The sequence below is a fragment of the Eschrichtius robustus genome, chromosome 13, assembly GCF_028021215.1.
Source record: "Eschrichtius robustus isolate mEscRob2 chromosome 13, mEscRob2.pri, whole genome shotgun sequence".
Classification (NCBI taxonomy): domain Eukaryota; kingdom Metazoa; phylum Chordata; class Mammalia; order Artiodactyla; family Eschrichtiidae; genus Eschrichtius; species Eschrichtius robustus.
The window spans coordinates 36322843-36348328 of record NC_090836.1 but is presented as its reverse complement, the minus strand read 5'-3'; the positions used below and the strand labels follow the sequence as shown (position 1 = coordinate 36348328).

Genomic DNA, 25486 nt, shown 5'->3' with positions numbered 1-25486 from the left:
CAGGAAAATATCCAGAAGTGGAATTTTGCTGGATCCTATGGTAATTCCCATCCACAATTTTTTGAGGAAATGCTATAATATTTTCCATAGTGGCTGTACCAATTTATACACCCACCAGCAGTGTAGGAGGGTTCCCTTTTCTCCATATCCTTGCCAGCACTTGTTTGTTTGTTGTCTTTTTGATTATAGCCATTCTGACAGGTATGAGGTGATATCACAGTTTTTATTTGAAATTCCTTGATGATTAGTAATGTTGAGCATTTTTACATGTGTCTGTTGGCCATCTGTATGTCTTCCTTGGAAAAATATCTATTCAGATCCTCTGCCCATTTTTAAACTGAATTGTTTGCTTTTTTTTGATATTCAGTTGTGTGAGTTCTTTATATATTTTGGATATTAACCCTTACCCGATATATCATTGCAAATATATTGTCCCATTCAGTAGGCTGTCTTTTCACTTTTTTGATAGTTTCCTTTGCTGTGCCAAAGGTTTTTATTGTGATGTGGTCCCATTTGTTTGTTTTCGCTTTTGTTGCCCTTGCCTGAGGAGATGTATACTAGAAAATACTGCTAAGATTGGTGTGAAAGAGTGTATTACTTATGTTTTTTTCCAGGAGTTTTAGGGTTTCAGATCTTACGTTTAAATCTTTAGTCATTTTGAGTTTATTTTTGTATATGGTGTAAGGAAATCATCCAGTTTTATTCTTTAGCATGTAGCTGTCGAGTTTTCCGAATGCCATTTAGCAATGAGACTCTCTTTTCCCCATTGTATATTCCTAGCTTTGTGTCGTAGATTAATTGACCATATAAGCGTGGGTTTATTTCTGGGATCTCTGTTCTGTACCATTCAGCTATGTGTCTGTTTTTGTGCCAGTATCATATAGTTTTGATTACTATAGATTTATAATACAGTTTGAAATCCAAGAGCATGGTAACTCCAGCTTTGGGTTTTTTGGGGGCTTTTTTTGTTTGTTTGTTTTCTTAAGATTGCTTTGGCTATTCCAGGCCTTTTGTGGTTCCATTCAAATTTTTGGATTCTTTGTTCTAGTTCTGTGAAAAATGCCACTGGTATTTTGATAGGTTGCCTTAAATCTATAGATTGCTTTGAGTAGTGTGGACATTTTAACAATATTAATTCTTCCAATCCATGAGCATGATGTATCTTTCCATTTACTTGTGTCATCTTCAATTCTTTCATCAATGTCTTATAGTTTGCAGAGTACAGGTCTTTAACCTCCTTGGTTAAATTTATTCCTAGGTATTTTATTCCTTTTGATGCAATTGTAAATGGAATGGTTTTTAACATTTTTCTTTCTGATAGTTTGTTGTTAGTGTACAGAAATGCAACAGATTTCTGTGTATTGATTTTGTATCCTACAACCTTAGTGAATTCATTCATTAGTTTCAATAGTTTTTTGGTGGAGTCTTTAGGGTTTTCTATATATAATATCCTGTAATCTGCAAATGGTTACAGTTTTGCTTCTTCCTTTCCAATTTGAATGTCTTTTATCTCTTTTTCTTGTCTGACTGCTGTAGCTAGAACTTCCAAAACTATGTTGAATAAAAGTGGTGAGAGTGGGATCTTTGACTTGTTCTTGATCTTAGAGGAAGGCTTAGAGGAAAAGCTTTCAACTTGTCATCACTGAGTGTGATGTTAGCTGTGGGTTTGTCATATATAACCTTTCTTATATTGAGGTATGTTCCCTGTACAATTGAAATAATCATATGATTTTTATCCTTCATTTTCTTAATGTGGTATATCATGTTGATTGATTTGTGGATATTGAACCATCCTTGCATCCCTGGACTAAATCCCACTTAAATTTGGTTTGCTAATATTTTGTTGAGGATTTTTGCATCTATGTTCATCAGTGATATTGACCTGTATTTGTGTGTGTGTGTGTTTGTGTGTGTGTGTGTGTGTGTGTGTGTGTGATATTTTTGTCTAGTTTTGGTATCAGGGTAATGCTGGCCTTGTAGAATGAATTTGAAAGTGTTCCTTCATTGGCAATTTTTTGGAATATTTTGAGAAGGATAGGTGTTGACTTTTCTCTAAATTTTTGATAGAACTCGCCTGTGAAGCCATCAGGTCCTGGACTTTTGTTTGTTGGGAGTTTTTAAATCACAGTTTCAATTTCAGTGCATGTGATTGGTCTGTTCATATTTTCTATTTCTTCCTGGTTCAGTCTTGGGAGATTGAACATTTCTAGAAATTTATCCATGTCTTCTAGGTTGTCTAATTTGTGCATTTCTAGAAATTTATACATGTCTTCTAGGTTATCTAATTAGTTGGCGTATAATTGTTTGCAGTAATCTTTTATGATCCTTGTATTTCTGTAGTGTCACTTGTAACTTTTTCTTTTGCATTTTCACTTTCTTGATAGTGTCTTTTGTGCACAAATGTATTTAATTTTGATGAGGTCAAATTTATTTTTTTTGTTCACTTGTACTTTATGTATCATTTCTGAGAAACTATTGCCCATCCAAGGTTACAAAGATTCACACTTATATTTTGTTCTAAGAATTTTATAATTTTAGCTGATACGTTTAGGTCTGTAATCCACTTTGTATTAGTTTTTGTATATGATGTGAAGGGTCCAACTTTATCCTTTTGCATGTGGCTATCCAGATGTCCCAACACAATTTTTGGAAAAAACTGTTCTTTCCTCATTGAATTATCTATTACTGAAGAGTTATTTTTGAACTCTGAATTCAGTTCCCTGATCTATGTGCCTATCCTTATATCGGTACCACATAGTCTTGGTCTTATAGTAAGGTAGTTTTATAGTAAGTTTTGAAATCAGGAAGTGTGAGAGAACCAATTTTGTTTTTCCTTTTCAAGATTATTTGCTTATGCTGTGTCCCTTACATTCCTATATAAATTTTAGGATCAACTTGTCAGATTGTGTGTTAACTCCAGCTAGGGTTTTGTTAGAGATTACATTGAATCTTGATCAGTTTGGGGAATGTTGCCGTCTTAATACTGTCTTGCAATCCATGAATTGACATGTCTTTCCATTTATTTAGGTCTTATTAATTTCTTTCAAGGATGCTTTATAGTTTATAGTTTTCATTGCACAAATCTTACACTTTTTTGATTAATTTTGTTCCTAAAATTTTTATTAATATTTTATGCTCCTGAATATGGAATTATACTCTTAATTTCATTTTCTACTTGTCCATTCATAATGTGTAGAGATAGAATTGATTTTTGTATGTTAAACACATTTATTGAGCCCAGTTCTTTTTTTATGTGGATTACTTAGCGTTTTCTATATACAGAAGTATATCATTTGCAAATCCAGGTAGTTTTATTTCTTCCTTTAAATCTGGGTGCCTTTTACTTCTTTTTCTTGCCTAGTTTCCCTGGCTAGAAAATCCAAAACAATGTTGAGTAGAAGTGGTAAAAACAGATATCCTTCTCTTTAGAGGAAAACTTTCCATTTTCATAATTGAATAGGTTAGCTATGGATTTTTTTGTAGATTCTCTTTATCATACCCTCCTATTCTTAGTTTGCTTGGTGTTTGTATCATGAAAATGTGTTAGAATTTGTCAAATGCTTTTTTTGCATCTATTGAGATGCTCATGTGGTCTTTATGAGTCTATTTGTATGATGTATTACATTGATTGATTTCACATGTTGAAACAATGTTACATTCCTGGGATAAATCTTACTTTGTCATGGTGTATGATCCTTTTTATTTGCTTCTGGGGTTGTTTTGCTAGTGTTTTGTTGAGGATTTTTGCATCTATATTCATAAGAGATATTGGTCTGTAGTTTTCGTTCCTTGTTATGTCTGCCTAGTTTTGGTATGAGGGAAATACTGGCCTCATATGACAAATTAGGAAGTGTTCTTTTCTATTCTATCTTTTGGAAGTGTTTTGCAGGGGGAGGGTGCTAATTCTTCTTTAAACTTTTGGGGGAATTCACCAATGAAGGCTCTGGTCCTGGGTTTTTATTTGTGTGAAGTTTTTTGTTTATTAATTCAATCTCTTTACTTGTTATAGGTCTACACGATTTCTACACACAGATTTCTACACAGGTTCTCCCGTCTTCCCAGAGTTTGTTGTTACTGCTGTTTGTTGTTGTTTGTTTGTTTGGTCAGTGACTTTTCTGAACTAACTGTAAAGTCTGTATTCTTTGTCTCATGTGGTCACTAAAGTCTCTATTTGATTAGCTTTCAACTAATGACTGGATAGTGATTTCCTGAGATACTTGGAACCAGTAATCTCCAGTCTTTGCCAAGGGGCTCTGTGTGCATGTGTGGGCATCTTCAACACTAGATGAGGCAGTTGACAACTCTTCCTTAACCTTAACTTCCTGCTTGAGTAGAGCCTTGACATCAGCCAGAAATGAGAGTGTAGGTACTTCTCAGATATTTCCTAAGCTTGCACACTGCCCTAGACATGTGCACAACCTTATGTATGTCCATGGCCTTCTAGTTATCTATGACTCTGTTGGAGCTTTTAAAGCCCCTGTGGACATCTCCTTTCCCAGCTTTTCCTTTTAAGCTTTTTTTGGTAGCCCATTGCTTGCCTGACTGTTATCCACTTCCTCTGGAAGCTGCAAAGTTAAACAATAGCCTTTAATTGTGTTCAAAAATGCCTCCAAGGAGAAGGCTTTTAGCACTGGGCAAGCGCTGGGTAAAGTCAAATAGAGACTTGCAAGTGAGGTCTTTCAGAAAACCACAAAACAGTTCAAATAATGACAGTTCTCTGGAAATGAGGCTTAGAAAGATGTCCAATCCCTCTGGTGGCTTCCATGCTTTTGTTTTTCACTACGTTTACAGGGCTATTGACTTTCGAGCCTCCTATAGAGCTGAAGAGGGAGAATGGGAATAGGGCAAACTAAAACACACAAAGCTCACTCTTCTTACTGAGATTTAGCCTTATTTCTTTAATAAATGCTTCCTGGATTGCTGCAAGCCCTTTGGTTAATGTACAGAGCTCTGAAAAAGTTGATTTTCACAGGTTTTGTCAGTTTTCTCATTGTCTTTATAGAAGAGAACATTTTCAGATGTCCTTGCTCTACTGTTTTCACCGATGTCACTCACCCCTTGGGGTCTGCTTTGATAGATAGACATTTCTCCTCATTATAGGTTATATTTTCCTGCCTCTTTGCATGCCAGTTAATTTTTTATTGCATGCCAGGCATTATGAATTTTACTTTGTTGGCTACTGGATAGTTTTTATTCCTATATGTATATTTTGAGCTTTGTCCAGAATGCAGTTATTTTGTCTGTAAGAAGTGTGATCTTTTCTTGTCTTGCTCTTAAGATTTTTTTATGGGAGACCAGTGCATTGTTTAGTCTAGGGTTAGCTATTCCTCTCTACTGTGGCAAGAGTACCTTTTGAGTACTCTATCTATTGCTGCATGTATATAAGGTTTTCCAGTCTGAATGAAGGCAACAGACACTATATTTGGTCCTGTGTGGGTGCCAGATACAGTGATTCATATGTCATTTATTTATTTAAAAATATTTATTTATTTATTTATTTATTTATTTATTTATTTATTTATGTTGCACCAGGTCTTAGTTGAGGCACACGATATCTTTGTTGTGGCATGTGGGATCTTTAGTTGCGGCATATGGGATCTTTTAGTTGTGGCATGCGGACTTCTTAGTTGCGGCATGTGGACTTTCAGTTGTAGCATGCATGCGAGATCTAGTTCCCCGACCAGGGATCGAACCCAGGCCCCCTGCATGGGAGCACGGAGTCTTACCTACTGGGCCACCAGGGATGTCCCCATATGTCTTTTAATTGGTTCATCCCTTGGCCTCAGTTGGTGTTCTCACATGTTTGCACTGGTCAGAACTCTGCTGTCCCCTTGAGATCCCTTTCCTTGTTTCAAAACCTGGAAACTCTCTCAAGACATTAAGCTGGAGCAATTATAGGGTCACTTTGTTTGTTTCCGTCGCCCAGGGATCACTGTCCTTTATTGCCTAATGTCCAGTGTCTTAAGAGCCATTGTTTTATCAATACATATTTTGTTGAGGTGTTTTTGTTGTTTTAGGTCAGATGGTAACTCTATTCCTTGTCACTCCTTTTTGCTGAAGTCAGAAATCTATTTGCCCATTTTTTTCTCTGGATCGTCAATTTATATCTAAATCATCACTTACCTATTCTAGTCAAATGGTAGTCCACATCACATTGTATGTATAGAGATAAATATATGCTAAACTTATACAGAGTTACAAGTACATTAAGACTAATAAATGGCCTTTATTTCAGGTAAGAACCCTTGATATGTTTCATTTCTCCAAAGCTGTGCTTATCAGGAGATAAATTTTCATTCAGTTAAGCGATTCTTTGTAGAAAACAAACAAACGAACCAACAGAAAAAAAACATAGGCACTACAAATAGACAATCTATCCTGAATCTGGATCCTTTCCATCCTGGCACAACTCTGCGAAAGTTGCCTAATACCTCTGAACTTTGTTTACCCATCTGTAAATGAGGCTAATAAGTAGGATTGTTGTGGGGATAGCATAACATAGTATATATTAAGCACCTGGAAAGTAGTGGTGCTTCACCCGGGTTAAGTTTAAGGGCATCTTCTTCTCCCTTCATAACATTGTATTCTTCAGTGTGCAGGTAACTGTGGATTTAGTTACCAACAAAGGATTACATATTGCATTGGGATCCAATCTACTGAGAAATACAAGCTTCATGAGCTGTGGCCTATAGACTATCAAGAATGCCCTGTGCTGCCTTCCCCCCAGGTTTACAAATGCAATTGTAGAACCTGTTTGCATATGGCCACTTGGAAAGTTGGAAAATGGAGCAAGGTCAGTATCTAATCATGAATTTAAAATCTTCTGAATGAGACTTTCTAGTTGTGGGATGCCTAGTATTCTGCACGTCTAACTAGATATCAGAGTTGTCTCATACCCCTATTGTCTGTCACTTTATTGATCAGTTATCATCTCTTTTTCTATGTTTGCTATAACCCGCCTTAAGCAGAGACCATAACTAATACTTGTTTCTGTTCCTCAGAGAGCCTGGCACAGTGGCTTGCATTTTGAATAGATGCTTAAGCAATACTTATTGGTTAAGCGAAAAAGTAAATAAATCTAATGTATGAATAATACAGGTTATTTGCACCATATTCCATTTCCAACTTAATTGATAGAAAGCAAGTAAATATTGCTTTGCAAACTTAGCATACAGCAATGAGTAAACACTCAGTAGTCTGAATAACTGTCGTTAATTAATATTTATCAAGTATTTACAATATACTGCTGAGCTAACTATACAAAATAAATGGAAAGAAGCCAGTAGCTGAGAAAGGATAGATTCAGTTTCTTAAGGATTAGCCCCACCTGTGACTTTCTAGCCTCCAGGATATTTTTGTGTCTGCAGTAATTCTAGCCATTATTGATGATCAGTTTGTTCCAAAAGGACCTAGTTTGAAAAGAGGAGATATGTATTTACTGGCCTTATTATCCATTATATAATTTACCTTCAAACTTTACTCTGTTCACAGTGCTCTGTGACTTGTGGAGTTGGGATAATGGAGAGAAGAGTGGAATGCATAGCTGACAATGGTTGGTCCAGTGACTTATGTTTAAAGAGTTTAAAACCAGATGCTCAAAAGAAATGCTATGTCCATGACTGTAAGTACTAGGCTTCAAAAATCTAGAACCTAAGCATTCCTAAGAAGTTTTAATTAAAGTCTGAAAATAAATATTTAGAGTAGTCATACACTCCACAAAATGAAAGGTCTGTTTTTTTTCAGAGTATAACAATATTGGTGTAATTGAGTTAAATTCATGTTGTGTCTGTAATTTGTTCATTGTTGATAAGTTGTACTCACTTGTCCTTGAAGGTAAAACATTTACCAGCTGTAAAGAAATCCAAGTGAAAAACAACATTACCAAGGATGGTGACTATTACCTTAACATTAAAGGAAGAATAATAAAGGTATTATGAAGACAGTTCCTATTTGACTTTAACATTGACTGTTGACTTTGAAAAAAGCTTTTCTAGATCTTTGCATTTTCTCTTTAGATCTATTGTGCTGGCATGCACTTGCAGAACCCCAAGGAATATATATCATTGGTCAAAGGTGAAGAAGACAACTTTTCTGAAGTGTATGGCTTTAGGTATATGCTGTGTTTTACCTTATCTGTGCATTTTTATGGTCCTTCAAGAGAATTAGAAGTTCCAGAGTTCAGAGTGGTGCTTGAATAGCTCCCAGTGGGACAAGTAATTTAGGAACACATGGACATATTAGGACCTAAGCCAGATGTTGTCCATGCCTGCTCAATAATAAAGATTTGGGCATTAACATGTACTCACAGAGAGACTGACTAAGAAGGATACTATGGGTGAGCAGTGAGACAACAGAGGAGGGAAGAATTTAAGACCTGTGTGTATTTTCATAGAAATCAAATTAATTCCAGTAACAAAAGCTAGGAGAACCACAGCTGAATTATTTTTCCACAAACTGGTCTTGAATTTCCCATTGATCATTTTTTATTTCTTTGACATTTAAGTTGTTGAGTGATTTTTACTTCTTTCACATTTAACTTGTTAAAATATTGAAGAGTGTGCCTTTTACCTTCCCACTTCCAAAGTTTACCATTTATCTGCATTATGGTCTAATAATGGTACCTAATGCTAAAATATTTTAATGTTGTTACAGACTGCAAAATCCATATGAATGTCCTTTTAATGGAAGCAGGAGGCAAGACTGTGAGTGTAAAAATGACTACTTGGCCGCGGGACACACTGTTTTCAGCAAAATAAGAATTGATCTTAATTCCATGCAAATTAGAAGTAAGTGCTGAATCTCTATTTGTAAAATGAAAAGTATCTGTTTGCTAATGCAAGTCTAACAATATACTATATGGTATATGTGGTAGCTAGGGTATAGAGAAGGGCCTAGCATTGTACAATAATTACTTAGAATTTTTTTAAAAAAGTTATTAGCTACGTAGTTCCAGTGCAATGATACGGACCATGGGAACCCTTAATAAAAATGTAGTGGTAATGACACTGTCATTAGTAAAGACAGTAAGGATACTGTCATAGTAAAGATACTGCCCTTCCAAGATATAACCCTCTACCTCTAAATCCTCAATTACATTAAAAATAAGGAAGTTAATATCCTCAATGTAGTTGTATAAGCTTTTTTGCAAGGGCTTAAAGTAATAATTAACATTAGTTTCAGGTGACAGTTTGTCTAGTATTTTCTTATACTTTATCTCATTTGATCTTTTTAACAACCCTATACTAGATAAGGCAAAATTTCATCACATTGTTGCAAGTGATGAAATTAAGATACACTTATAGAATTAAGTGATTGGCCCAATTCATACAGTTAGTAACTGGCATTGTAGGGAGATAAAGTCCCACTCACAGATCCCAGATTATGAACCTGCTGCCTTTCTAGGAAGTAATTTATAGTACAGTCAAGTTAAAGTAAATATACTTTATGAAACCTAACATACACTGAGCATCAGGCAGTCTGCCCTCCTGAAAATTACATAGTGACATGAAAAGGCAAAGAAGCTCATTTCAGAAGCAGAAACTCTAAATCACAATTGAATCACCAGTGCCTAGCACAGTACCTAAACCACAAAAAGAAACAAAACAATGTTTGTTGAGAAAGTGAATGCATGAATACATAATCTCGAAATCAGTCATATGATGGTGAACTATTATTGTCAGTAATAGTGGCTACCATTTACTGAACACCCACAATTACTGCAGTGGGGAAGTATTATACTGCTTTGGTTATGATCATAGACTCTGGAGTTAGATTGCTGGGTGTAAATTCTCTGCATCCAATTACCACTCATGTGACCTTGGGCATCTCTCTCTTCAAGCCTAAATTCCCTCATCTCTAAAATAAGATGCCTCTCAGGTTTTTTTCTTTCTTTTTTTCTGCTTTCTTTTCTTTTTTTTTTTTTTTTTTTTTTGGTTAGGATTAAGAGATAATACTTGTAACATATCTAGTAAATGCCTTGCAAGTAGTAGGTGTTCTATAAACAATGGTTATTATTTAATAATATATGTTGTGTCAGCATTGCTGAGTACATAATGGGCATTTGGGAACTTATTTGCTGTTTAGTAAGCTTTTATCTTTCATTAATTTATCAAACCTGCCATTTTGCCAGGCATTGGAGTGGGCACTGAAGATACAATGTTAAATGTATACATTTTCCACTTGCTCTCTCTTTTCCTTCCTCGTACTTGTGTGCCAAAACCCCAGTCTTGATTAAATTAAGCCTTTCACCTACTCTGCACTTGCACCATGAATCTTGCATGTGGCAAGTAATACACAGCCCTCCTGACTGATCTTACTTTAAATGCATGACTCCTGAGCTTGCACGGACCCTGGTCCATGCCTCCCCAACTCTTCTCAATGTCTGACTCACAGCTTCTCCTCTGGCTTCAAACTTCTAAATTTTCTAATACCTCCACTCCAGTCACTCATTGCTGATGATCTTGCTTCCTAGCTCACCGAGAAAATAAAAACAACCAGAAGGGAATTTCCACAAACTACCACCGCCCCATCTAACCTACCTAAACCTTGACCTATAGACTTTGCCTTCTCTCCTGGTCACTGTGGATGAACTATTTCTGCTGCCATCTGAGGCAACCCCTTCTACTTGTGCTCTGAGCTCCTTGCTTTGTACCAAGTCAGGAACGTTATTTCAGCAAACTTTCCTTTTTTCTCTTACATCACCAATTCTTCTTCCATTTCTTTAACTCCAATGACAAATTCTTGATTTTCATTTCACTTGATCCATCAGCAGTCTTTGGTTTCCAGGACTTCTCACTCTCATCATTTGGCTCCTCTCTTGGTCACTCTTTCTCCCGTCTTTCTCACTGTTTCTCAACTTGGCTAGTTACTCTTCATCTTATACAACACTGAGTATTGAAGAACTTCAGGACTCAGTCATTCCCTTAAGGATCTCTTTCAACTTATAGATTTCAAATACCATCTATTAAATGGCAGTCCCAAATGTATATCTCTAATTCAGACTGCTGCCCTGAATTCCAAGATTCAACTCCCTACTCCGCATATCCGCATGAATGTCTAATATGCGTCTGACAATGTATCCAAGACTGAACTTTCCTTTTTTTTTTTTATTGGAGTATAATTGTTTTGCAATGTTGTGTTAGTTTCTGCTGTACAATGAAGTGAGTCAGCGATATGTATACATATATCCCCTCCCTCTTGGACCTCCCTCCCACCCCCCCATTCCACCCATCTAGGTCACCACAGAGCACTGAGCTGAGCTTCCTGTGCTATACAGCAGGTTCCCACTAGCTATCTATTTTACACACGGTAGTGTATATATGTCATTCCTAATCCCACAATTTGTCCCACCCTCCCCTTCCCCCACTGCATCCACATGTTCATTCTCTACGTCTGCGTCTCTATTCCTGCCCTGGAAATAGGTTCATCTGTACCCTTTTTCTAGATTCTACATATATGTGTTAATATATGATATTTGTTTTTTCTCTTTCTGACTTACTTCACTCTGTATGACAGATTCTAGGTCCATTCACATCTCTACAAAGGAACCAGTCCTTCTACCCGAATTTTTACCATTTCAGTAAATGACAACTATCAACTTCTAGTTACTCTTGCTAAAACATAGCAATGTCTTTAACTCCTCCCTTTATCTCACACCTACATGCCATCCATCATCAAATTCTGTCAGGTGAATCTTTAACATACATGCTGCTATGCACTGTATTGTGTCCTGCGTAATTCATATGATGAAGCCCTAATCCCCAATGTGATAGTGTTTGGTCCTGGGGAGATAATTAGGTCTAGATTAGTTCATGAGGGTGGGGCCATAATTGTAAGATGGATGCCCTTATAAAAAAAAGAGGAAAAGACACCAGAACTCTCTTTCTCTGCCATGTGAGGACACAGCAAGAAGACGATCTCCAAACCAGGAAGGGGGGCTCTCACCAGAACTTGACCGTGTTTGCACCTGCACTTCTTTTGTTTAAGACCCCCAATCTGTGATAGTTTGTTAGGGCAGCTTGAGCTAAGACACATGCCAAATCCCACTTTGACATTATCTCATTGGCTATCACCGTGGGCCAAGTCCATATCATTTTTTTCACCTGGATTCTTATGCTTACTGACTGGTATTCCTGTTTACTCTGGTAGCACTCAGGTTTCTTTTCACCTTTCCCCCCAGCTCCTGACCTAGATTCTCTTATCAATAGAGAATCCAGAGTGATCCCTTAAAACGTAAGCCATATCTTGTCTTATACATTATCTCATTTCTTTTTAATAACCCCAACCTCTGCTCAAAACTCTCCAAACATCTCCCATCTAACTCATAACAGAATTAAAAATCCTGCCGATGGTCAATAAAACTCAATAAGACCTTCCCACCTCCATTACCTTTCTACTCCTTCCCTCCACACTCCTCCCTTGCACGATCTGGTTCAGACACATTTGTCCCTTTGCTGTTTCTTGAATACATCAAGCATGCCCTCCACCCCTTCTTAAGGCCTTTGCACTTTCTGTTCTATCTGCCTAGAACGATTGTCTGTCGGGTGTACCTCTCAGTTTCTTTCTGGTCTCTGCTTAAATACACCTTCCCAATAAGTTCATCCTGGACCCTCTCCACTCCTAAACTCCCTTTCTTCTCATTCTTTTCCTGCTTTATTTTTTATTTTTTTCTATAGCAATGATCACCTATAATATATGATAGCATCTACTCTATTACTTGTTTCTCTCTGGTAGCACTCAGGTCCCATCAGCCCCTATGTCATCCACTACTATGCTCTTACAGTACTTATAATAATGCCCAATACGCAATAGGTTCTAAAGAAATATTTGCTGAATAAAAGTCAACTTCCTTCAAGAAGCTATCTTAAGGAAATCTTGAAGACAAATTTGAATTAACCAAAGTGAGGAGAAGGAGTTTGAGGAGGAGGCATCGTGAACACAGCATGAAATGGTGAAGCATTTTGGTTCCGCTAGAGACTAAGGAGTAGTCCAGTTTTGTATAAACATAAATTGAATGGAGGTTGGGGAATAGCAGCTTATTAGAGAAGTTCCCAGAAAGCAGATCATGAAGAACAACGTGTACTAAACTATACAACTGAATTTATCTTTTAAGCTATGGGGACATTTGGGGTAAAAGTATAAGCAGGGGAGGGAACAGACTCAGTTGGAGAGAGAACAAATTGTATCCATGAAGATATTTAGGAAGCTAATATAATAGTTCAGATAGAAGGTGATAAGGACCCAAATTAGGGACTTGGTTCAGAATAGAGAACCTGAGAGAAATATTAAAGAGGTACACTCTATGATTTTCCAACAGATGGAATATGGGGATTTGTGGCATGGAATATTTAGAAAGAGTTCCAAAATAACTGGATAGATGCTGATATAGTTCAATGAGATGAGAAATATAGCAGGCGGAATATGTTTGGAGAAAAAGATAATGCATTTAGCTTTGGACATGTTAAGCGAGAGCTCTCTGTGGGTTATCCAGGGAATGATGGAGGAGATAGTAGCAAAGGCTAATTTGAAAATTGTGTCAGTTTGCCCAGCCTAACCCTAAGTACCATGCATAAGCAATGGTGTGTGGATAAATGTTTAACAACCAGCTCTTAACAATCAGGGAAAAAAAGCTTGATTTGTAGGTTTTGCCAGTTTCCATGGGGTATATATTCCCACCATGGCCAATTTTAAGCTACCAACATGAGCTCATTATGCATGGAGTTGGGAAGAGACACACACAATTGGTTCTCATGATTTGGTACAAGCTGACTCTGGCACACCACGGAAGGCCTGCTGGCTTTGGAAACTGCCCTTAGAGATATGATAAATATTTCCAGAAATGCTACCTTTGGGGATTCCCTCTAGGGGACTGGTGTCATCATGGGGGCATGCAGTGATCTTGCAGTCCTCCTGAAAGATATTTGAAACAACATTAGCAGAGGTGAGAGCCACCGACTGCATGAGCGTTAGTTGGGATGTTATTTAAGTGATTCAAGCATGAATAAGTGATTGGACCAGCTAACCTTTAGGGTTCCTCCCAACCTATTTTTGAGCCAATGACTCTTTCTTTCTTATACTTCATATGGAATCCCTAGCATTGTTGCCAGTCAAGAAATTTTGCTAACAACGTTAGCAAAAGTAAGATTAGAAAGAATGAAATAGTAATATAAGAAATCAAAGAAAATGGCACACTTTTTACCTTCGTGTTTTTGAATTCTCTGAATGAATTGATATGCATACTCTCTATAAGCATGTATATGTTGCTTTATCATAATTTATCTTTAAATAATGTTTTTTCCTCTGTAATTTTGCTCCTTGATGCCACTTTATCTATTTTAGATATTCACTATGATGTAAAATATGATAGAGCATTTATTTAGTTTTTAAAACATCTGGATTAGTTACAGATGTCCCTGTCATATTTTAGGGCAATTTATGAGGTGAACATTTTTATATTAAATAAAAAATTGAGACCCTGATCTATATTATGTACTACAATTGTGTAACATTTTTGCTTAAAATTTTGGATTAGTTATATGAATGTATTTAAGAATGTAATATAAAGACTGCGTGTTTTGCAATGAAGATGTGAAAACATACAATGTCTCAGTGCTAAAGAGTTTCATTTATTATTTTCTAGCTACAGACCTTCTTTTTGCCCAGACAATATTTGGAAATGCAGTTCCATTTGCCACAGCTGGAGATTGCTATAGTGCTGCCAGATGCCCACAGGTATTTCATAGTTGATTATTTTTTCTCACTGAGTAAAGTTAATACTGTTTCTCTTCATTCACTTTCTTGACCAAAATACTGCAAGAAACATAAGTAAATAGAAAATGCAAACTTCTGACATGAAATTTATTTCAAAGGTTATAGATAAACTTTGGAGGAAAAGCATTTTTGCCAGTACTGGGTTTGTTTGAAGGGTGTAATAATAAGAATTTTAAATTGTTTAGATCCTGTTTCTCCTTCCATGATGCTTTATTACTTTCAATCTTTCGACTTAGTCCATAGAAATGAATGGACATAAGTTACAAGGTAAAGGAATGGATCACAAACATGTGACTTTCATACCCTGCTGCTAACATCAGTTATATTAGCTGTCTGGGCCTGTAACATTCTCAGAATAACTTTCTATTACTTGTGAAATAATACATTTCCATGTCTTTATTCTTGTTTTTATCCTTTCTTTTGCAGAGTTCTCTTTGCACACCCTTTTTTGTCATCTTTGAGCTTTCCAGTACAAAGTGTGCTTCCTAGAAGAAATTTGCTATCTCATTTTTTTAACATAGGATTTTATAAAGTCTGTGTGAATAACATTTTTTATGATAAGATACAGAGACATAAGCTAGGTGAATATACCATTATTAGGTAGATTTATAGATTAATGAAAATCCTGCCCAGGAGATAGTAATTATAATAACGATTTCATTTTAAAGAGAACTAGCTAAAGGGTTTGCCATAGCCCTCTCTTCTAAGAATTTCTCATTCACAGTTTTCATCCTATGACATAGAAAGTATGCTTATGCTAAAAAGAGAGGGTATTTTCTGTATTAGAGAAGGGCACTTAAAGGAGTTCAAAAGACACTAGAACTACAGGCTGAAATGAATATGAAAAATGTTAACTGGAATAAATATATAAATCTTAAGTCCAGAAATGCAACTAGAACCTGGCAATGTCATATAAAAAGACCTAGGTGTTTTATTCAACCACCATGAGTTCAATATAACTCGTGTAGACCAAGTAGTAATTTCTTTTTCTTTTTCTTTTTCTTTTTTCTTTTTTCATATTGAGTTGTTTTTATTGGCTGGCATAATACATGGATTATTTTCCTCTTAATGGAACAAAATGTGATACCACATTTCTTTACAATTAAATTAAGGCTAAAGAACAACAAAGACATTATAGTTCATATGATGCATTGGAAAGATATTGTCTGTGCTCCACTTGAGCAGAGGGTAGAATGCTTTTACTTTGTTACTTTATGAAATGCCAGGTTTTCAGGACAAATCCTATTAAGGGCTTTTAGTTCCTGCCTGATATTTTGCTTTCTTCTCTGCCAGCTGCCACTGAATTGGAGATGCCTCGGGATTGTTCAGCCCATGGTTGGACTTGATTTAGAAATTAAAACTACCAAATTGGGGAAATGTGTCCATTCATTCTTTCTCATCTATTTATCCATCCAATATCTATCATATCTATAATAAGCTTATTATAATCATCTGCTTACTTGTCATTTCCCTCCACTAGTCTGTAAGCATCTGGTGAAACTGGTTCCTAGGTATATTTTCAATGCCTGATGTATTTACTGACTAAATAGTAAATATTTATTCAGTGTTTGAACTCTCAATGAGCTTTTACTCTAGGAGAGAAGATAAGACATGTAAATTAAAAAAAAGAATATGTTGGGTTGGGTGTGTGTGGGGGGGCCATAAGAGATTTATTGGAATTTTGAAGATAGAGATCCTAAATAGTACACTCATTAATGTTTTGGGGGGAAATGATCTATCTACTGACCATCTATTTCTCCATCTACCTATCTAGTTACTTAGGTAGCACTTCTTATTCATAAGCCATAAACAAACCAAGCAAATCAATTGTTTTTTTGTTTGTTTGTTTGTCTGTTTTGTTACTCAGATCACTCTGTTATTGGTCAAATCAGTCATACAATCAACTGGGTCATTCCATCATTGGATGACTTGAATAATATAAATATATATTTTTAAACAGCAGGTTCTTATTAGTCATCAATATACACACAGTGTATACATGTCAATCCCAATCGCCCAGTTCATCACACCACCACCCCCACCCCCCGCCACTTTCCCCCCTTGGTGTCCATACATTGGTTCTCTACATCTGTGTCTCAATTTCTGCCCTGCAAACCGGTTCATCTGTACCATTTTTCTAGGTCCCACATATATGCGTTAATATACGATATTTTTCTCTTTCTGACTTACTTCACTCTGTATGACAGTCTCTAGATCCATCCACGTCTCAGCAAATGACCCAATTTCGTTCCTTTTTATGGCTGAGTAATATTCCATTGTATATATGTACCACACCTTCTTTATCCATTCGTCTGTCGATGGGCATTTAGGTTGCTTCCATGACCTGGCTATTGTAAATAGTGCTGAAATGAACATTGGGGTGCATGTGTCTTTTTGAATCATGGTTTTCTCAGGGTATATGCCCAGTAGTGGGATTGCTGGGTCATATGGTAATTCTATTTTTAGTTTTTTAAGGAACCTCCATACTGTTCTCCATAGTGGCTATATCAATTTACATTCCCACCAACAGTGCAAGAGGGTTCCCTTTTCTCCACACCCTCTCTAGCATTTGTTGTTTGTAGATTTTCTGATGATGCCCATTCTGACTGGTGTGAGGTGATACCTCATTGTAGTTTTGATTTGCCTTTCTCTAATAATTAGTGGTGTTGAGCAGCTTTTCATGTGCTTCTTGGCCATCTGTATGTCTTCTTTGGAGAAATGTCTATTTAGGTCTTCTGCCCATTTTTGGATTGGGTTGTTTGTTTTTTTAATATTGAGCTGCATGAGCTGTTTATATATTTTGGAGATTAATCCTTTGTCCATTGATTCGTTTGCAAGTATTTTCTCCCATTCTGAGGGTTGTCTTTTTGTCTTGTTTATGGTTTCCTTTGCTGTGAAAAAGCTTTGAAGTTTCATTAGGTCTCATTTGTTTATTTTTGTTTTTATTTCCATTATTCTAGGAGGTGGATCAAAAAAGATCTTGCTGTGATTTATGTCAAAGAGTGTCCTTCCTATGTTTTCCTCTAAGAGTTTTAGAGTGTCCAGTCTTACATTTAGGTCTCTAATCCATTTTGAGTTTATTTTTGTGTATGGTGTTAGGGAGTGTTCTAATTTCATTCTTTTACATGTAGCTGTCCAGTTTTCCCAGCTCCACTTATAGAAGAGACTGTCTTTTCTCCACTGTATATCCTTGCCTCCTTTGTCATAGATTAGTTGACCATAGGTGCGTGGGTTTACCTCTGGGCTTTCTATCTTGTTCCATTGATCTATGTTTCTGTTTTTGTGCCAGTACCATATTGTCTTGATTACTGTAGCTTTGTAGTATAGTCTGAAGTCAGGGAGTCTGATTCCTCCAGCTCCGTTTTTTTCCCTCAAGACTGCTTTGGCTATTCGGGGTCTTTTGTGTTTCCATACAAATTTTAAGATTTTTAGTTCTATTTCCGTAAAAAATGCCATTGGTAATTTGATAGGGATTGCATTGAATCTGTAGATTGCTTTGGGTAATATAGTCATTTTCACAATATTGATTCTTCCAATCCAAGAACATGGTGTATCTCTCCATCTGTTGGTATCATTTTTAATTTCTTTCATCAGTGTCTTATAGTTTTCTGCATACAGGTCTTTTGTCTCCCTAGGTAGGTTTATTCCTAGGTATTTTATTCTTTTTGTTGCAATGGTAAATGGGAGTGTTTCCTTAATTTCTCTTTCAGATTTTTCATCATTAGTGTATAGGAATGCAAGAGATTTCTGTGCATTCATTTTGTATCCTGCAACTTTACCATATTCATTGATTAGCTCTAGCAGTTTTCTGGTGGCAGTTTTAGGATTCTCTATGTATAGTATCATGTCATCCGCAAACAGTGACAGTTTTACTTCTTCTTTTCCAATTTGTATTCCTTTTATTTCTTTTTCTTCTCTGATTGCCGTGGCTAGGACTTCCAGAACTATGTTGAATAATAGTGGTGAGAGTGGACATCCTTGTCTCGTTCCTGATCTTAGAGGAAATGCTTTCAGTTTTTCACCATTGAGAATGATGTTTGCTGTGGGTTTGTCGTATATGGCCTTTATTATGTTGAGGTAGGTTCCCTCTATGCCCACTTTCTGGAGAGCTTTTATCAGAAATGGGTGTTGAATTTTGTCAAAAGCTTTTTCTGCATCTATTGAGATGATCATATGGTTTTTATTCTTCAATTTGTTAATATGGTGTATCACATTGATTGATTTGCGTATATTGAAGAATCCTTGCATCCCTGGGATAAATCCCACTTGATCGTGGTGTATGATCCTTTTAATGTGTTGTTGGATTCTGTTTGCTAGTATTTTGTTGAGGATTTTTGCATCTATATTCATCAGTGATATTGGTCTGTAATTTTCTTTTTTTGTAGTGTCTTTGTCTGGTTTTGGTATCAGGGTGATGGTGGCCTCATAGAATGAGTTTGGGAGTGTTCCTTCCTCTGCAATTTTTTGGAAGAGTTTGAGAAGGCTGGGTGTTAGCTCTTCTCTAAATGTTTGATAGAATTCACCTGTGAAGCCACCTGGTCCTGGACTTTTGTTTGTTGGAAGATTTTTAATCACAGTTTCAATTTCATTACTTGTGATTGGTCTGTTCATATTTTCTGTTTCTTCCTGGTTCAGTCTTGGAAGGTTATACCCTTCTAAGAATTTGTCCATTTCTTCCAGGTTGTCCATTATATTGGCATAAAGTTGCTTGTAGTAGTCTCTTAGGATGCTTTGTATTTCTGTGGTGTCTGTTGTAACTTCTCCTTTTTCATTTCTGATTTTATTGATTTGAGTCCTCTCCCTCTTTTTCTTGATGAGTCTGGCTAATGGCTTATCAATTTTGTTTATCTTCTCAAAGAACCAACTTTTAGTTTTATTGATCTTTGCTATTGTTTTCTTTGTTTCTATTTCATTTATTTCTGCTCTGATCTTTATGATTTCTTTCCTTCTGCTAACTTTGGGTTTTGTTTGTTCTTCTTTCTCTAGTTTCTTTAGGTGTAAGGTTAGATTGTTTACTTGAGATTTTTCTTGTTTCTTGAGGTAGGCTTGTATAGCTATAAACTTCCCTCTTAGAACTGCTTTTGCTGCATCCCATAGGTTTTGGGTCATCGTGTTTTCATTGTCATTTGTCTCTAGGTATTTTTTTATTTCCTCTTTGATTTCTTCAGTGATCTCTTGGTTATTTAGTAACGTGTTGTTTAGCCTCCATGTGTTTGTCTTTTTTCCGTTTTTTTCCCTGTAATTCATTTCTAATCTCATAGCGTTGTGGTCAGAAAAGATGCTTGATATGATTTCAATTTTCTTAAATTTACTGAGGCTTGATTTGTGACCCAAGATGTGATCTATCCTGGAGAATGTTCCGTGCGCACTTGAGAAGAACGTGTAATCTGCTGTTTTTGGATGGAATGTCCTATATATATCAATTAAATCTATCTGGTCTATTGTGTCATTTAAAGCTTCTGTTTCCTTATTTATTTTCATTTTGGATAATCTGTCCATTGGTGTAAGTGAGGTGTTAAAGTCCCCCACTATTATTGTGTTACTGTCGATCTCCTCTTTTATAGCTGTTAGCAGTTGCCTTATGTATTGAGGTGCTCCTATGTTGGGTGCATATATATTTATAATTGTTATATCTTCTTCTTGGATTGATCCATGGATCATTATGTAGTGTCCTTCCTTGTCTCTTGTAACATTCTTTATTTTAAAGTCTATTTTATCTGATATGAGTATAGCTACTCCAGCTTTCTTTTGATTTCCATTTGCATGGAATATCTTTTTTCATCCCCTCACTTTCAGTCTGTATGTGTCCCTAGGTCTAAAGTGGGTCTCTTGTAGACAGCATATATATGGGTCTTGTTTTTGTATCCATTCAGCCAGTCTATGTCTTTTGGTTGGGGCATTTAATCCATTCACGTTTAAGGTAATTATCGATACGTATGTTCCTATGACCATTTTCTTAATTGTTTTGGGTTTGTTTTTGTAGGTCCTTTTCTTCTCTTGTGTTTCCCACTTAGAGAAGTTCCTTTAGCATTTGTTGTAGAGCTGGTTTGGTGGTGCTGAATTCTCTTAGCTTTTGCTTGTCTGTAAAGCTTTTGATTTCTCCATCAAATCTAAATGAGATCCTTGCCGGGTAGAGTAATCTTGGTTGTAGGTTCTTCTCTTTCATCACTTTAAGTATATCATGCCACTCCCTTCTGGCTTGCAGAGTTTCTGCTGAGAAATCAGCTGTTAACCTTATGGGAGTTCCCTTGTATGTTATTTGTCGTTTTTCCCTTGCTGCTTTCAATAATTTTTCTCTGTCTTTAATTTTTGCCACTTTGATTCCTATGTGTCTCGGCATGTTTCTCCTTGGGTTTATCCTGTATGGGACTCTCTGTGCTTCCTGGACTTGGGTGGCTATTTCCTTTCCCATGTTAGGGAAGTTTTCATCTATAATCTCTTCAAATATTTTCTCTGGTCCTTTCTCTCTCTCTTCTCCTTCTGGGACCCGTATAATGTGAATGTTGTTGCGTTTAATGTTGTCCCAGAGGTCTCTTAGGCTGTCTTCATTTCTTTTCATTCTTTTTTCTTTATTCTGTTCCACAACAGTGAATTCCACCATTCTGTCTTCCAGGTCACTTATCCGTTCTTCTGCCTCAGTTATTCTGCTATTGATTCCTTCTAGTGTAGTTTTCATTTCAGTTATTGTATTGGTCATCTCTGTTTGTTTGTTCTTTAATTCTTCTAGGTCTTTGTTAATCATTTCTTGCATCTTCTCAGTCTTTGCCTCCATTCTTATTCCGAGGTCCTGGATCATCTTCACTTTCATTATTCTGAATTCTTTTTCTGGAAGGTTGCCTATCTCCACTTCATTTAGTTGTTTTTCTGGGTTTTTTTCTTGTTCCTTCATCTGGTACATAGCCCTCTGCCTTTTCATCTTGTCTATCTTTCTGTAACTGTGGTTTTTGGTCCACAGGCTGCAGGATTGTAGTTTTTCTTGCTTCTGCTGTCTGCCCTCTGGTCTGTTGGAAGATTTTAAATCACAGTTTCAGTTTCATTGCTTGTGATTGGTCTGTTCATATTTTCTCTTTGTTCCTGGTTCAGTCTTGGAAGGTTATACCTTTCTAAGAATTTGTCCATTTCTTCCAGGTTGTCCATTTTATTGGCATAGAGTTGCTTGTAGTAGTCTCTTAGGATGCCTTGTATTTCTGCAGTGTCTGTTGTAACTTCTCCTTTTTCATTTCTAATTTTATTGATTTGAGTCCTCTCCCTCTTTTTCTTGATGAGTCTGGCTAATGGCTTATCAATTTTGTTTATCTTCTCAAAGAACCAACTTTTAGTTTTATTGATCTTTGCTATTGTTTTCTTTGTTTCTATTTCATTTATTTCTGCTCTGATCTTTATGATTTCCTTGCTTCTACTAACTTTGGGTTTTGTTTGTTCTTCTTTCTGTAGTTCCTTTAGGTGTAAGGTTAGATTGTTTACTTGAGATTTTTCTTGTTTCTTGAGGTAGGCTTGTATAGCTATAAACTTCCCTCTTAGAACTGCTTTTGCTGCATCCCATAGATTTTGGATCGTCGTGTTTTCATTGTCATTTGTCTCTAGGTATTTTTTGATTTCCTCTTTGATTTCTTCAGTGATCTCTTGGTTATTTAGTAATGTATTGTTTAGCCCTCCATGTGTTTGCGTCTTTTTACGTTTTTTTCCCTGTAATTCATTTCTAATCTCATAGCATTGTGGTCAGAAAAGATGCTTGATATGATTTCAATTTTCTTAAATTTACTGAGGCTTGATTTGTGACCCAATATGTGATCTATCCTGGGGAATGTTCTGTGCACACTTGAAACTGTAATCCGCTGTTTTTGGATGGCATGTCCTATAAGTATCAATTAAATCTATCTGGTCTATTGTGTCATTTAAAGCTTCTGTTTCCTTATTTATTTTCATTTTGGATGATCTGTCAATTGGTGTAAGTGAGGTTTAAAGTCCCCCACTGTTATTGTGTTACTGTCGATTTCCCCTTTTATAGCTGTTAGCAGTTGCCTTGTGTATTGAGGTGCTCCTTTGTTGGGTGCATATATATTTATAATTGTTGCATCTTCTTCTTGGATTTATCCTCTGATCATTTTGTAATGTCCTTCCTTGTCTCTTGTAACATTCTGTATTTTAAAGTCTATTTTATCTGATATGAGTATTGCTACTCCAGCTTTCTTTTGATTTCCATTTGCATGGAATATCTTTTTCCATCCCCTCACTTTCAGTCTGAATGTGTCCCTAGGTCTGAAGTGGGTCTCTTGTAGACAGCATATAGATGGGTCTTGTTTTTGTATCCTTGCAGCAAACTTGTGTCTTTTGGTTGGAGCATTTAATCCGTTCACATTTAGGGTAATTATCAATATGTATGTTCCTATTACCATTTTCTTAATTGTTATGGGTTTGTTTTCGTAGGTCCTTTTCTTCTCTTGTGTTTCCCACTGAGAGAAGTTCCTTTAGCATTTGTTGTAGAGCTGGATTGGTCGTGCTGAATTCTCTTAGCTTTTGCTTGCCTGTAAAGCTTTTGATTTCTCCATCGAATCTGAATGAGATCCTTGCCGGGTAGAGTAATCTTGGTTGTAGATTTTTCCCTTTCATCACTTTAAGTATATCATGCCACTTCCTTCTGGCTTGTAGAGCTTGTGCTGAGAAATCAGCTGTTAACCTTATGGGAGTTCCCTTGTATGTTATTTTTCATTTTTCCCTTGCTACTTTTAATAATTTTTCTTTGTCTTTAATTTTTGCCAATTTAATTACTATGTGTCTCAGTGTGTTTCTCCTTGGGTTTATCCTGTATGGAACTCTCTACGGTTCTTGGACTTGGGTGGCTATTTCCTTTCCCATGTTAGGGAAGTTATTGACTATAAAGTCTTCAAATATTTTCTCGGGTCCTTTCTCTCTCTCTTCTCCTTCTGGGACCCCTATAATGTGAATGTTGTTGTGTTTAATGTTATCTCAGAGGTCTCTTATGCTGTCTTCATTTCTTTTCATTCTTTTTTCTTTATTCTGTTCCACAGCAGTGAATTCCACCATTCTGTCTTCCAGACCACTTATCCGTTCTTCTGCCTCAGTTATTCTGCTATTGATTCCTTCTAGTGTAGTTTTCATTTCAGTTATTGTATTGGTCATCTCTGTTTGTTCTTTAATTCTTCTAGGTCTTTGTTAAACATTTCTTGCATTGTCTCGATGTTTGCCTCCATTCTTTTTCCGAGGTCCTGGATCATCTTCACTATCATTATTCTGAATTCATTTTCTGGAAGGTTGCCTATGTCCACTTTACTTAGTTGTTTTTCTGGGGTTTTATCTTGTTCCTTCATCTGGTACATAGCCCTCTGCCTTTTCATCTTGTCTATCTTTCTGTGAATGTGGTTTTTGTTCCACAGGCTGCAGGATTGTAGTTCTTCTTGTTCCTGTTCTTTGCCCTCTAGTGGATGAGTCTATTTAAGAGACTTTTGCAAGTTTCCTGATGGGAGGGACTGTTGGTGGGTAGACCTGACTCTTCCCCTGTGGGTGGAGCTCAGTAAACTTTAATCCACTTGACTGCTGATGGGTGAGGCTGTGTTCCCTCCTTGTTGCTTGTTTGGCCTGAGGCAACCCAACAATGGAGCCTACCTGGGCTATTTGGTGGGGCTAATGGCGGACTCTGGGAGGGCTCATGCCAAGGAGTACTTCCGAGAACTTCCACTGCCAGTGTCCTTGTCCCCACAGTGAGCCACAGCCACCCCTCACCTCCACAGGAGACCCTCCAACACTAGCAGGTAGGTCTGGTTCAGTCTCCCCTGGGGTCACTGCTCTTTCCCCTGGGTCCCGATGCACACACCACTTTGTGTGTGCCCTCCAAGAGTGGAGTCTCTGTTTCCCCCAGTCCTGTCAAAGTCCTGCAATCAAATCCCAGTAGCCTTCAAAGTCTGATTCTCTATGAATTCCTCCTCCCGTTGCCAGACCCCCAGGTTGGGAAGCCTGACATGGGTCTCAGAACCTTCACTCCAGTGGGCGAACTTCTGTGGTATAAGTGTTCTCCAGTCTGTGAGTCACCCATCCAGCAGTTATGGGACTTGATTTTACTGTGATTGCACCCCTCCTACCATCTCACTGTGGCTTCTCCTTTGTCCTTGGATGTGGGGTATCTTTTTTGGTGAGTTCCAGTGTCTTCCTGTCGATGATTGTCCAGCAGCTATTTGTGATCCTGGTGCTCTCGCAAGAGGGAGTGAGAGCACATCCTTCTACTCCACCATCTTGGTTCCCAAATCCCCAAGTAGTAATTTCTAAATGGCCCAGTATAATCATAAGGTACCAAAACACAATATCGAGACCAAAAGTTTTATTTGTACTTGACACTGGAATATTATACTTATTTAAAAATTTCTGTCTGGGAATGATAAATTTTTAATCTATCTAGGAGTAGAAGGTGACAATCAGGAAAAAAAGGAAGGTTTAAATTTCGTTATGTTAGGAAAATGAAGAAGGTAGCCAGGAAAATAGTGGGAGGTTATGATAACTACTATTAAATATGTAAGGAGCTCCATGAAAGAGGAGTGACATCAGTATGTGTTACTCAAGGAGACATTAATGGGGCAGAAGATTCCAGCTCAAGATAAAGAAGACTTTTGACAAGGAGAGTTGCCCAATAAAGAGACCACCCCCCCCAAAAAAATCCAAAGCCTCAATAAATCACTAATTTTTGCCAATATTTTTGTAAATTGAT

General features: G+C 36.8%; 1 protein-coding gene across 4 annotated transcripts in view; it reads left to right on the top strand.

Annotated features, from left to right (window-relative positions):
• ADAMTS20 (ADAM metallopeptidase with thrombospondin type 1 motif 20) overlaps positions 1-25486 on the top strand; it is a 194526-nt gene that overhangs the window by 152482 nt on the left and 16558 nt on the right. For all 4 annotated transcript variants that reach the window (XM_068561131.1, XM_068561132.1, XM_068561129.1 and 1 more), the window contains 6 exons: positions 6593-6793; positions 7492-7621; positions 7834-7928; positions 8016-8110; positions 8653-8786; positions 14639-14730. In XM_068561131.1, coding sequence (XP_068417232.1) covers positions 6593-6793; positions 7492-7621; positions 7834-7928; positions 8016-8110; positions 8653-8786; positions 14639-14730 — 747 coding nt within the window. The remainder of the gene's footprint in view (positions 1-6592; positions 6794-7491; positions 7622-7833; positions 7929-8015; positions 8111-8652; positions 8787-14638; positions 14731-25486) is intronic.